The sequence below is a fragment of the Protopterus annectens genome, chromosome 7.part0 (assembly GCF_019279795.1).
Source record: "Protopterus annectens isolate FY-2018-M chromosome 7.part0, PAN1.0, whole genome shotgun sequence".
Classification (NCBI taxonomy): Eukaryota; Metazoa; Chordata; order Ceratodontiformes; family Protopteridae; genus Protopterus; species Protopterus annectens.
Genome location: NC_056739.1, coordinates 1,043,592,011 through 1,043,606,672, shown reverse-complemented (window position 1 = coordinate 1,043,606,672; position 14,662 = coordinate 1,043,592,011). Strand labels below are relative to the sequence as shown.

At 37.9% G+C, this 14,662-nt stretch overlaps 1 protein-coding gene across 1 annotated transcript in view; it reads right to left on the bottom strand.

Moving 5' to 3' along the window:
* Window positions 1-14,662, bottom strand: part of SECISBP2L (SECIS binding protein 2 like) — a 1,453,372-nt gene that overhangs the window by 1,237,065 nt on the left and 201,645 nt on the right. The window contains exon 2 of the mRNA XM_044077590.1: window positions 6,317-6,504. Within this exon, the coding sequence (XP_043933525.1) occupies window positions 6,317-6,504 (188 nt within the window). The remainder of the gene's footprint in view (window positions 1-6,316; window positions 6,505-14,662) is intronic.

The window sequence follows — 14,662 nt, the reverse complement described above, 5'->3', positions numbered from 1 at the left end:
AATGGACCAGGTCCAGAAACACATCCCAGTGTAACATCCATTTGTGGGATTGAGTCATGAACCTGATGAGTGTGTCTGCCACAACATTCTGAGTTGAGGCAATGTAGACAGCCTGAACAGAGACTTGACTCCAAGGCTAGCTTCCAGGCCTGTACAGCCAGTCTGCACAGGAGATGGCCTGTACAGCCAGTCTGCACAGGAGATGAGACTTTGTCCTTCCCTGTTTGTTGGCATACCAGAGGACCATGGGTGGTCTGTGAACCACCTCAGGACCCCTGGGGATAGCACAGGCTTTAAGATTTGGAGGACAAAAATCAAGGTCCTCATTTCCTTTATGTTGATGTGTTACTTTGTTTGGGTTGGAGACCAGACATGTTTGACCTTCCAGGATTCCAGTGTTACACCCCATCCTACACCCGAAGCATCCGTGTACAGTTCCTGAGTGGGAAGAGGTGGTTTTAAGAGTAGGCCTGCATTCCTTGCAACCTGAAGTATCCACCAGTCTAACTCCCTTTTCAAGCGGGGTATGAGTGGGACAACAAAGTCCAGAGAGTGGGAGTGTTGCATCCAACCTGTCCTCAAGAACCACTGGAATTTTCTCATGTGCAACTTGGCTAAAGGAAGTATGGGAATTATTGAGGCCATAACCACAGGTGACGTAGAAAGTCCCTGGCAGATATTGAAGGGGCAAGAGGTCCTGGAAATAAGAGGTAAGTGACAGGACCTTTTCTGGAGGTAAGGAGGCTAGCATCCTGTCTGTTTGTATCCTGCAGCAAGAAAAACGTGGTGTTGGGAAGGGGTCAGAGTACACTTCTGACAGTTTATTGTGAAACCTAGACTCTCCAGGAGAGACACCGTGAAAAAGAGATTTTCCTGAAGGATATCTGGGGATGGGGCCTGGGTGAAAAGATCATCTAGGTATGGAAAAATCTGTATACCCTGTAGTCTGCAGTAGGCTAAGGCAGGAGCTAAGCATTTTGTGAAGACCCTCAGTGCAGTAGACAGACCAAAGGGCAACACACAGAACTGAAAATGTTAGGAAGCAACAGACACCAAATAAATTTCTTGAACCGGAGGTGGATGGGGATAGGTAGGCATCTTTGATGTTCAATGACACCATAAAGGCCTGGGGAAGTATGAGTGGGAGAAGAGTGAGTAAAAGTCAGCATATGAAAGGTGGGAACTTTCAGAATGGTATTTAGATGGGAAAGGTCCCTCCAGTGGCCATCCTTCCTGGGATCCAGAAACATCCTGGAGTAAAATCTTTTTCCTGCTTGAGACAGCAGGACTTCCTGAATAGTGTCCTGAGACAGAAGGCTGGATATGACCTAGGGAAAGAATTCCAGTTGTTCTTTTCATGGTTGTAGGATGCCCCTGAAGGAGGGAAGAGTTTCCCACACCATAAATATCCTTGTTGGATGTTGGAAAATACTCAAGAGGCCTAGGTTATCTGAATCCAAGCAGGGAGAGAGAGAGGTGAAGAAAGAAAGGAGTAGATGGGCCTGGAGGCAGGTAGTCACAGACTATCAGGCTTAGCCTGAAAGGGCTGTTTGAGTCGGAGTAGAGGAAGCAGACTTTGAAGGGCTTTGTTTCCTGGAATCCCTCTTACCTTTGGTAGATGGTGGCCTAGCTAGCTTTATGACAAAATTGGTTTTGATAGGGTAATTCCTCTGGTACCTGGGGACAGGGAAACAAATATGTTTTAGATCCTGGAGCTCCTTGCCCCTTTCTTTCTATTTTAATAAATCTGCAGCCGAGTTTCCAAACAAGGCTTTGTTGCCCAGAGGGGCATCTATTATCTTGGCTTTAATATCATCAGGCGAGGGTTGAAGCCTGAGCCATGAATACCTCCTCAGGACACACCCAGATGCAGCTGCCCTAGCTGAGGCCTTCATGGCATAATAACTGCACTTGGAGTGCCTTGTAACCTGGGCAGAAGAACTGAGAATGGAGGAGAGCTTAGCCTTGATGGAAAAATCAAAGAGCTCAGAAAGGAGCTTTCCTGACTCTAAGAGTGCTAGGGGAATATCTGGCTATACGAGATTGATAATTAATTGCCCTGAAGGCCAAAGTAGCAGACACATATACTTTTTCCCTAATCTTTCCATGACTTTGTTCTCCTTATCCGAGTGAGGCAAGGACGTAGAAGGCAATAATTTGGAAGCCTTGTATACAGAAACGGATATGGTAGCTGGCTCTGTAGAGGGGGGGTTTTGAAGAGGAATTTGGAGCCCTCTGGTACCTTATAAAATCTATCTGGGTGCTTGGCAGCTGGAGGCAGGGAGACTGGGCATTTAGAAGTAGCTGTAAAGGCATCTAAGAAAGCTGATAGGACATGGGGGAATGGCAGATGGAGAAGGACAGTCCCCCTGAAGGAGGTCAAAATACCTCTTTTGTATGTCAGACACTTGGCAACAGTCCCATTTGAAGAATTATTTAATCTTCAAAATAGTTTCCCCAAAGGAAATATCCTCCCCAGGAGAGTCCGTACCATTAGATTTCTCTTCTGGTGAGGCATAACCCAAATGGGAAAAAATTGGGGTTGAATAAGCCAGGGATTCATCTCTTGGTGATTCCTCATCATACGAGGAAATATTCTCAGAGGTCCTCTTTAAGGGAGTGGGGGGGGGGGGACAGGAGAAGAGAAAGAAGGAGCCAGTCTGATGTAGAGCCATAAAGGCAATGAATAGGCCTTGGGAGAAGGCCTGCCAAGCCACTGTTTGATCCTGGGAAACCAGAGTAGTAGGTTTAGTTTTGACTTTTTTCTTTTTAGGAGCTTCCATGTGGTGGAAGGTGGATAGGCCAGATCTTGGCCTGCACTCCACGATGTCTGTAGGCACATCCTCCCAGATGATGATATGGGTGACTCTATGTGGGCCTTCATTAATTACAAGCAGTGGTTCCCCACTACGCCGAGTCGGACACCTGTAATTCCCTTGCAGACATGCTGGTAGGATCCATCATAGCCTCCACTGTGGTACAGATTGAAGGTACATCTACCGACTTCGGGACAGCCTTTAGGCCCACATCGGCCTCAGGAGGGACATCTGGAAGAATGGGAGAATCAGAAACATCAGGCCATGACTTCTTGGCCTTTTTAGGTTGCGGCTCATCTGAAGGGCCTGACACTGCCTCCATATCTTGCACTAGACACTTAAGGTGCTGATTCTCAAGATACAATTTCAGGGAAGCTAGACGGCTGTAAAGGGTTTTGGGTACAAAGACCTTATAAATAGCACAGGTGGGATGGTCATGTTCTGGGCCTAAGCAAAACAACCAGAGTTTGTGTGAATCCTTATGTGGAATCTGCCTTTCACACTGACACTTGCCCTTCCTAGTTGCCGAAATTTAAAGAAAAAAATCTCAACGGGGTACTTATCTGAACCAAAGTGCATGACTTATCTGGTGAGCTACAACCAGAGCAGCCGATCGGAGAGGTGGCAGAAAAGTTCTGAGGTTGGTACTTGTTGACGTCTGCTTTATTCTCGACATATCCTTATGACCGTCGTATGGTAGCTGATGTGCAGTGTCGCACGTACCTCACAGTAGCACTAGACGTCTGTATTCTGGCTAAACGTATGAGTCAGCAGGGGGTGGATTACCCTCATGTTATGAACACTGCAGCATATGAATAGAAGAACATCATATGGTCCCAGGTACCTCTTTCTTCCCCAGTACACCTCCAACAATTGCCATCTATCTGATGAAAAACTCTTTAGAGTCTGCTTGGTGTATAAAAGTATCTATTTACAGACAAAAATCCTAAATCTTCTAGATTTTGTTGCATATTTTTGAGCCACACATACATCCTCCCATTATTTTTTGCGAAACGCTTATCTAATCTTTCTCCCAATCTTTTCTAACCTCCTCTGATTGATTCCCATAGTTACTGTGCAATATTTTATATGCCCTACTAATTATCCTTTCTTTAACAGCAGTCTCTGCTCTAGATCCAATTAAAAACTCAACCAGTGCAGGTTGCTCATTTAGGATTTCCTTATCCCTTTGTCTATACTCTGAAATCAATCTGTCTTAGGGAAGGCAATCACTAGCCTGCAATCCAATGTCTTCTTGGCCTCTTCCCATTCTGTTACCTTTCCCTATTTGCTGCCAATACCTTGGTTCCTTTATTAGCTTGCTACAGTAAGTTCCAGCCCTCTCTTGCCTAATCCCTGTACCCCTAACTGCAATCATCCCTATCGGAAAAAATCTCTTTTCTCCATTCCTATGTTGGCTTAGTTCTTAGTATACTTTTTTGCTACTTGATAAATATAATATTCTGTATGACTGTTCTTGTCTTAAAGATGTGCGTCCAGAATCCTAGCCTTTCCTTATTTCTTGAATTACCCCCACTTCATCATCATCCTTTTCCACTTTGAACTGTAGCTTTCTGCTTGTGTTATATATGAGACCCTTAACTGTGTAGCTCTAGTCTAAACTATCCCTTCAAATCAAGTAATCTTAAACCTCCTTGTTCTATTGGAATGATCAGCTTAACCCATATGACTCTTGCCCTCTTCCCCTCCCAGATAAAAATCCTTCAACTCTTTATTAAATACTATCCACAACTTCTCCTCTGGTTGTAAAAATATGCCTGACCAGCAGGTACAAAATAATATCATCTGCAAACAAAGACAACTTTTCTTGAATACCTTACCAGTCAAATCCTTGAATTTCTGAGTCCCTTTATTCTCTCTGCCAGTTGTCCTAAATATAATGTAAATAAAGGGGAAAGAGGACACCCCTACCTGGTTCCTCTGTTCAGACACAGCTTATCAGGGAGGAACCCCCCACTTTGATTTTTGCCTTTGATCCCTTATACATCCTTTCAATTAACCTTATTTTTCTAGGAGGAAAGGTAAATGTTTCCATTGCCTTACTCATAAAATCTCAGTTTCCTCTTTCAAATGCTTTCTCTGCATCTAAGACCCAGCAATAATGGAGGAGTTTTCTTACATTCCACTGCCTTCTGGCTCATCATCGTTCTAATAATGTTGTCAAATGTTTGCTTCCCTTCCACAAAACCACACTGGTCAACATCTAACAATTTTGGTGTCACCTATAGCATTCTTTTAGCCATTATAGACAAACTTTTTTTATAATCAAGGTTTAAAATTAAAATGGGCCTGTATGAAGCTGGATCACATGGGTCTTTATTGCCTTTAGATATTACAGCCACCATAGCTTTTATTTTAGGATTAGTGCCTTCCCGCCTTCTAAAATATAGTGTTAAACAAAACCTTCCAGACTTTATAATTTTGCTTCCCTCCTAGCTTCCAAAATTCCAACAGAATATCATCTATTACTGGAGACCTTCTTGCAGATTGTTTATACATCACCATTTTTATCTCATCTCCCATCTTTATTGTTAGTTGTTGAGCCCATCTATCTCTAATCTTGGCAGATTTAAGTCCTCCATAAATATTTCCATTTGTGCTTTTTCTTGACTTCACCACTTCTCTGCTTTATACAAATTTTCATAAAACGTCCAAAATATCTCTAAACACCTCTACAGGATGTTTGGTTATTTTTCTTGTTATAGGCTCCCTGAGTTTCACAACAACCCTTTTTATTTTCAGTTGACCAAGTCATTGTGTCAAAAAGTTTTTGTGCCCGGATGTTACTATCAAAAATGCTGCTTAACAGCAATCTTTCTAAACTTGTGCATGTTATGTAGGTACTCCCTTATTTTCCCTTTAGCACTATGCAATTGTGCCTCTTCTTGTTCTGCAACATTCCCTTTGTTTTGTAATACTATAACCTTTGTAAGCCCTTCTAAATAATTTTTGTTACTTCTTAACCAGATCACTTTTTTCTTTTATTTCTACTCTCCAGAAGAACTGGAGAATGTATGATGCGCGAGTAAGTGATGCAGGATTGGGGGGGGGGGGGGGGGGGGGGCAGGCATCACTCAGACTGGGAAAGTTCTAAATGCTGCAGCACTGGTCCCAAGCAGCCCTTTAATCTCTTAAATGTAATCTTTTGACTGGAATCCTTTAACTCTTGATTTCTTCAATGTGTTTGTAACCCACTATGAGTCATGGGCCCAAGTCCTGGCTGTAAAGTGTTTTGGAACCAGTCTGTTCACCCAGTTCACAATTATCTAAACATAAATAAAATAAAAGGTTACTGAAGATGGATCTCTCCCTATTGGTTACACTGCAATGCTAAGGAAAAGAAATTTCCATTATGTAAATATACCATAAGAAAAATGTAAATTATGCACTTCAAAGTGTATCATCTGGCAAAACAACTTTAAAGACTTTTCATTCATTTTCTGACAATCAGGCTTGCTTAGAACCAACACAAAACTTACCTGCTAGGTTGATTTTCCTGTACAAATGGGTAGCAAGTTATCAGGTAACTGGGAATAGGTGTTGGTTCTGGTCCACCAGCTCCACCTTCACATGTGCTGTCATTAGAAAGAGCCATGGGAACCAGAAGTGCATCTGATACTTTCTTCTGAGGAATAAAAGGTTCCACTTCAGCTGAAAGTGCTACATTCTAAAATGAAAGGAAAAGGGAATAAAAAAAGTTTAAAACAGAAGCAGCATAAACTGCGCTTCTAAAAAGTTCTAACCCCAGTTATCTGATTACACAGTATGTTTTAAGCAGCTTATGGTGTACTGACATAACTGAACATTAATTTTAAGAAATCATAGCTCATATGAATTATTAGAAATGTTACTACCAGCTGCAAAGAAAAAAGAAAAATGTCTACAAATTATGCTTGGCAATTTAGAAATAAGCAGAAACAAAAAGGATGATAAAAATCATTATTATACAATATACTGTGTGGCAGTAGCATACACTATACATATACTTAGATAGGTATGGAAGGAACTAGAATACACCAAAGCAGCAGTTTAATAATGCAGTGAAATATTTTCCGAATTCCAACAAGTACCACTGGCTTTATGTACAAACATAACTCTATTTACTGAATGCTTTATCTTTGCTCCTACAAGATGCATTCATAACGCATTGTACAGCATTTGAAATGCACTGTGTTCAAGCTGTCAACGTTTTGTCAGTCCTGCACATTTATGCCATTATTCCCAGGATACTCCTGGTGATCTAGTCAGTTAACCTTAATTACCTTCCACCCATTTAAACTGTCATCCATGCTACATTAACTCTCTACTTCATCTCATCAACTGAAATGTAGTCAAATGCAAATACCTGTCATACATACTACTGTAAACATAAATGTTGTTTTGTATATTAATTCGGTAACTTTTGCTTGCAAGCCCTTACATTTAACTTTTAGAAAACTGAGTACGTTTATACCACAACTTTCACCAGTAATTGTGGCTTTTTCGGAATTAGTAGAAATAGAACTTAGAAATGTATATGCTGACCAAAGAGTCAAGAAATTGAACAGAACCAAGTTTAATTTATCCTACACTGATTATAAGGCGCTTCAACAATTAAAGAAGGACGAGAATATAAAATTAAAACAAGCGGATAAGGGAGGGGCCACAGTAGTAATGGATAAAGCATGGTACATGGATAGGTTTAAAAAATTTTGTCTGATGATGCAAATTTAAAAAAAATATCATTTGTAGATGTAAAGAACCATATAGCACAAGTGAATTTAGCAGTGTATGACATGCACTTAACACATGATATCTCTATAGAATTGTTAACATATTTTACTGTTCCATGCCCTAAAATTCCCCAAATTTATGGAATACCAAAATTACATAAATCTATGAGTGACCCCCCTTTGAGACCTATAGTCTCAGGTAAAGGGTGGGTCACAGAACCTATATCTATATATTTGCAAAGAGTGTTGGCTAAATATTTACCCAAATGTACTACAATACTAAAGGATACATTTCATTTTTTGGAAAAGCTTGATCTATGGTATAGAAAAAATGAAGTAGGGATGAATTTTTTGTTAGTTACATTAGATATAACATCATTGTTCACAGTCATCCCGATAGAATATGGAATAGATGCCATTAGAAAATTGTTAATGATGGAATCCACACTTCAACCACGTGAGATAGAAAATATATGTTCATTACTGGAGTTAGTGTTGACAAAAAATATTTTTATTTTTGATGGAACGCCATATCAACAACTAAATGGGGTGGCCATGGGAACATCAGTGGCCAATAGTTTTGCTAATATGGTGTTATATATTTGGGAAAAGGAATATGTAATGAATGAAACTAATAGATTTAGCCACTTGCTGAATAGCTACTGCAGATTTGTAGAAGATTGTTTTTTCATATGGACAGGGACAGTATTTGAACTAGAGAGTTTTGTGCAGTATTTGAATAGCACTACAGATTTTTTTGAGTTTAAGATGGAATACTCATCACATGAGATAGTTTTTTTAGATGTGAGTATTCAGAAAAAGCATGATATAGTAGAAACTAGGGTACATAAGAAGGAAGTATATGATGAAAGATATCTCAAGATGAATAGTATGCACCCACCACATATTTACAAGGGAATTTTAAAGTCGCAATTGATGAGGGTTAGTAGACTTACCACTGAGGAAAATAGCTTTATAGAGCTGATTAATAAAATGAAGGATGAATTTGTAAAAAGTGGTTATTTATTAACAGATATAAATCAAGTGTATGATGAGGTTATACAAGGAAGAAAAAGTATATATAAACCTATTTTTGGATTTAAAAATACGGAACATCAAGACCAAATAACAGAAGGTGGTGAAAATAAAATAAAGGATAATGTTGTAAGATTTGTTACTAGCTATAACACCAACACCACAAGAGTTTGTAAGATTATTGAAAAGAATTGGGTGATACTGATGGCCCAACCTGAATTAAGGGACATTTTGGGCTTGAGACCGAGATTTGCATACAGGAATGGGCAATCGTTAAAACAGATGCTCTGTTATAAAGATTTTATTGAAGTCCCAAAGAATATACCAACTAAACTAGGAACATATAAATGTTATAATTGCACTTGTGTGGATATATATGAAACATTAGGATATTTTCAGCATCCCTTAACAAATGAAGAATTCACCTTTAAATGTAGGGCTGACTGTAATACAACAAAATTAGTTTATTTAGCAACGTGCACACAATGCAATGCATTTTATGTGGGAAAAACATGTAGAAAACTAAAGGACAGAATAATAGAGCACAAGTCTGAAATGAAAAGAAAAGTTGAATCAAATGGGTTATATAGGCATGTGATGGACTTTCCAGATCACATTTTTAAATTTAGAGTTATTTGTGTGTTAACTTTAGGATCAAGGGGAGGTGATCTAGATAACTATCTACAAACAAGGGAATATGAATAGATAGTTCGTTTACAAGCAGATAAACCACCTGGTCTTAATAGTGCAGTTAGCATAAAACCAATTTTGATAAATAGGCAAAAACAATATCTTTGAATGTCTATAGTTTCGTTATTTCTTATTGTTTGTATTTTTTACATATATTTTATATAGTATATGTAAATTTTGTTTTGTATTTATAACAATTTTTTTTAATGAATATTTATATAAGTTAGATTTTAGGTAATGTTAAGGATAGGTTAATTGTTTATGTCTCCTTTAAGCGTTATATGGCTGGCTTGATCATGTGATAGAATTAATCCTCTATTTAAAAGGAATGAATGGATGTATTTTTTATATGCTGAGGAAGGGTGTAGACCTAAAAGCTTCATTAAATCTTGACGTGTGGTGACTTTCGTGTGCTTTTGGACTTTTTTCAATATTTGCCTGCTTGCCCCCCAAAAAATCAAATTAACCCAGAGCCCATCCATTTTTTTCCCCAAAACAGAAAATGAGTCAGTGGCAGCATTCTATGCACTATCAAAAGCTGGTCAAGTGGTTTCTTATGACAAATTACCTTCTTAATATGCACTTGTGCAAAAACAATAAAACAAATAAATCTGACTGCTCTGCATGCAAACTGTTTACTTGACCAATCAATCTGGTACGTCTGACATTTGCCTTCACAGGATCTAACAAAGCATATAGGCACCTTACTTTTACAGAGGTACAAATCCAATTAAACAATCAGGCAATTAATTTAAGAATAATACTTTCCATTAAAAATGATTTAATTCAAAAATAAAAAAGCATAAATATACATGCTTCCAATAATGTAAAAATTTAAAAAACACATTTACTTCTTGATTTAACCCCCTAGGGAAAAAGGTAGAACTGGAATTTAATAATTTTTTGTATTCCCAGAAAATATATAATTCAGCTAAAGGTGAATGGCTGGCACTACAGCAACTTTGCAAGTTAAAACAAACATGTGTGTTTAAACAAACAGATAAGAGTGGAAAAGTACAGTTGTGTACACTTACCATAAAAGTAGATGCTCGAGTGTATTCACTGTGGCAGTCATTACATTTGGGTTATCTGCTTACAGATGTTGGAGGTATATCTTTGTGCTTTTATATTTAACTGCTTCCCATTAGGGGGGCACCTGACATCTGGGGCAAGAAAAAATTATGGTGTCAGCTGCATGTTTTATACCCCTGACGACCTGACGTCATGGAAGAAGGGACAGCAACCGACGCAGGACCCAAGACATTTGTTAATCAGGCTGACTGAGGGCTACCTGCAAGCAGATAACCCAAATGTAATGACTGCAACAGCGAAACACGAAGAGCACCTGGGTGATTATGAGGAAAGCTAATTATTTCCAAATGGTTCATGATTTATTGGCTAATGAAACAGAATATGTGAAATTAGGAAGTAACTCTCTTTCTCTTTTTAATAAGGCTCTTGTTAAAAATTTTGGAGAGAGGGGAAAGGTTGGGTTTCCTAGACAAGAATGATGTGAAAAAAATTGGTTACGAAACCAGTTCACCCAGTGATATACGCCATCCCTAAAATACACAAAAAAGTACGTAGGTATGTTTTTTCAATTTAAAAAAATATCTGGGAATGGTACCCGCACATATTAGGAATACTCAATATTTGTCAGAAAGTGTGAAGGGTCTTGTTTTGCAGGCTGATTAGTATTAGGCAACAGTTGATGTTAAATAATTATATACTAGCATTCAGCATAAGTGGGGTCTTGAGGCAGTGGTGAATATCGCGGGTGAGGAACCTCGCACCTCTTTCCTGATTTCCCTTTTAGAATATTGTTTGACTCACAATTACTTTTGTTTTGAGAATGAGTTTTTTTTTTCTGCAGCTTTAAGGCACAGCTATGGGAGCCCCTTGCTATATAATATATATATATATATATATATATATATATATATATATATATATATATATACATATATGGGGAATTTTGAATGGATGTTTGTGCATCCCACCAGATTTTATATTGAACATGTGATCTTGTTCAAAAGATATATAGATGATTTGATTTTTTGTTCATAAAGGTAATGTTTTGTAAGTTTTTGGAATTTTTTGAAGTAAATGACACTCCCCATGGTCTCAGATTTTCAGATGAATTAAATAGAAAGAGTATTAATTTTCTTAATGTGACCCTTTATGTGGAGGGGGAGATTGTTAAATTTAAGCCTTTTAAGAAAGTGACAGCAGTTAATTTTTTATATGCCACAAGTATGCACCCTCCCCATTTGTTGGATTGGTTTCCCTATGGTAAGTTTAAAATTATATTTAATAACATATCAAATGCAGATTTTAGAAAGGCTGAATTGCAATAGGTTTAGAGAAAGAGGTTATACAGATGGACAAGTAAGTAGAGCTAAAAAATGTTTACTGAAAAGTGTCAGGATGAATATGTATACCCAACTGAGGCCAGTGATCTGGATGTTATTAGAAATAGGGACAAGTTATTTTTTTGTCTCAAGATATTCACCTTTTTCTCAAGTTATGGAAGGAATTATTAAGGCTTTGTGGCATGCAGTGAGTGATGATGAAGCACTATGAAAGTGTTTTCCTAAACATGTCAATTTTTACTGGAAGAAAAGTCATAATTTAAAAGAAATTGTGAATTATGTTTATAGATCACAGAATGTAATGACTGGGCATAGAGGCATGTTCCAATGTGGGAACTGTAAGGTATGTTCTAAGTTTAAAATTTTGACAGGTACCAAGATCAGTGGGAGAAAATTTGTTTCATACGATTTATTCAATTGTGATTCAAGGGGGGTGTTTACATCATAGAGTGTAATTGTAGGTTTCCTGCTTGGTGTGCGGGTCAGACAAAAAGTAACGTTAAAGTTAGGATTTTGGAATATTTGGGCGACATGATAAATCAAAATTTGAAAAGCTCTGTGGCTGAACACTTTAATAAAATGCATCGGGGATCAGATGCAGGTTTCTTTTTTGTGTGTTTTGGCACAACCTTTTCTTTCCAGGGGCAGGGATAATGCTAGTAAACTAACAGAATTAGCTGCTAGCCACTGCTAGATCTCAGCTTCGATCTACTCTTCTCTATTTCTCACACATCTTCGCCAGCTTATGCAAGGCTGACCTTCACAACTTTGAATCTTGTTATAACAAAATTGCAAAATTCGCCACCAATCATCCCCATAAGGCTCATCACTGTTCTGCTCTTCAACAACTAAATTGGCTAGAACTTCCAAACCTGTTAACATTAGACCAACTTACCCTCACCCACAAAATAATATACAGCCACAACTGCTGCCCCGGAATCTCAACCTTGGTTCAACTACAGGTCAAAAGCAGATCCCTTAGGTCATCCGATAGGACTCTGCTCAAACTACCACGGTGACTCCCTCTACTCAAACAAAACTGCAAAATACTGGAATGCTCTTACCCAAAACATACAAAGCAGTACCTGCCATTCCACTTTTAAAACTAAAATAAAGGAATATCTTAAAAGCAACTGGATCTGTCCCTGTAGTCCTCCTGGATAAACTTCCTCTCTCCTACTATTCTTCCCACCAATGCTCTTCCTCCTCTTATAGCTGTAGTTACTTTTGATCTTATAAAATATTATTTGCCTCCTCCTTATAAATTTAAATCTCTTTTTAATATTTCAATTATACCCTGTTCACACACTGTTTCACTATGCATGTATTTTTTTTCATATTGCATATCAGCAGACCACTCACAGATTACTCTTATCAAGAATTTGTAGCTCTCATTCTAATTTTGCTCCTATCATGTAATAAACTCAGCTAACTCATGTACTGCATCTGTCAGAATTAGTTATTGTAAATTCTTTATTGCTTTGTATGTCTATTATTCTGTGTCTCGCTTTTTGTTGGAGCTTTTCTCCCCGGGTCTCTGCTGAAAACGGGCTACTGGTCCAGTCGGACTCTACCCGGTAAACAAATGTAAAATAAAAAAATAAAAAAATAAATAGAATGCTTTCCACTAGGGGTATAAATCAAACAGTAAATGTGTGCATTTAAATTGGTTCATTACTGGAAGCACATATTTTGTATTTATGCTTTTACATTTTGTATTTTTGTATAAAGTAATTTTAAATGGAAAGTATTGTTAAATTAATTGCCTATTTGCTTAATTAGATTAGTACCTGTATAAACGTAAGATGCCTACATGCTTTGTTACATCCTATGAAGGTGAATGGCTGAGGTACCAGACTGACTGGTTAAATAAATAGTTTACACGTAGAGCAGTGGGACTTATTTGTTTTCTTGTTTTAGTTTTATTCATGTATTATTATGCACAAAAATGCCAGTGCAACAATCACAACTAAGTTTGCACAAGCATGCCACACTACTACAGCCTTTTTTATCACCATCCTGACAACCTGCTGTAGTGCACCTGGATTGCACAGACTCTGTGTGCATGTTGGGGGGGCTGGCGATCAATAGACACAGACCGAGAGAGAGACAGAAATATAAATAGCCTACACTCTCAAGAAAAAAAAAACCTACCGCTTTTTACTTGAAATCTCCTATACAGCTGGAATGAAAGCACCTGATCTGCTAAGAAATTCAGGTCAAAGGTGATGCTGGTGACATCTATTACTATCAGCCAGTGGGGCTTACATGCATTCTGTCTATTAAACTAAAAATGTATTAGATTTCAATGCAAATATAAGCCAATCATAGAAAAAGAAGAACCTTTAAGGTGTTGCATAATTTCTGACAGGCTGCAGTAACTCAAGTCGTATCACATGTATCTTGTAAGCACTGGACTTAAATTGTTTACTTCCACTCTTTTGCAAATGTCTTTGGCCATTTATTTCTATGTATTTCATGTATTTTTCTATTATATATGCATAAAAATATTTTTGTGCTGCAGTACCTGGATTGTGGTTGAAAAGTCCCTGGAACAGCCTACCCACTCGGTTAAACAACACTATTAAACTATTTAAGTTGGAATTTCACTATGTGTTTGAGCTTCTGTTATATGGAAACACTAAGCAGATATATTTTTATACCAAATACTTTCTCACTTACTCACTTTGTTGATGTAGCTGTTTATTATGTCTGCTTTTGATTCTTGTTTTTACTGCATATCTGTATAAAAATAAAAAAAATAAATAAATTTCCTCCTTACTCTTATGAAGTGACTCCATAGAAGAATCCTGTGTTCCTAGAATGAACTATTGTATATCTTGGATACAGTAAATTTTAATTTCTCCCAAGTCTTTTGGGTTTTTAATACCATGATGGGAATGGGCACCATTCCTAAATCAAAGTATGATTAAAGTTCATGAATTAGTACTGTTTCAATCTTTGATGTTAGCCAAAAGTGCATTTCGCAGCACCCACAATGTACCACAACTGACAC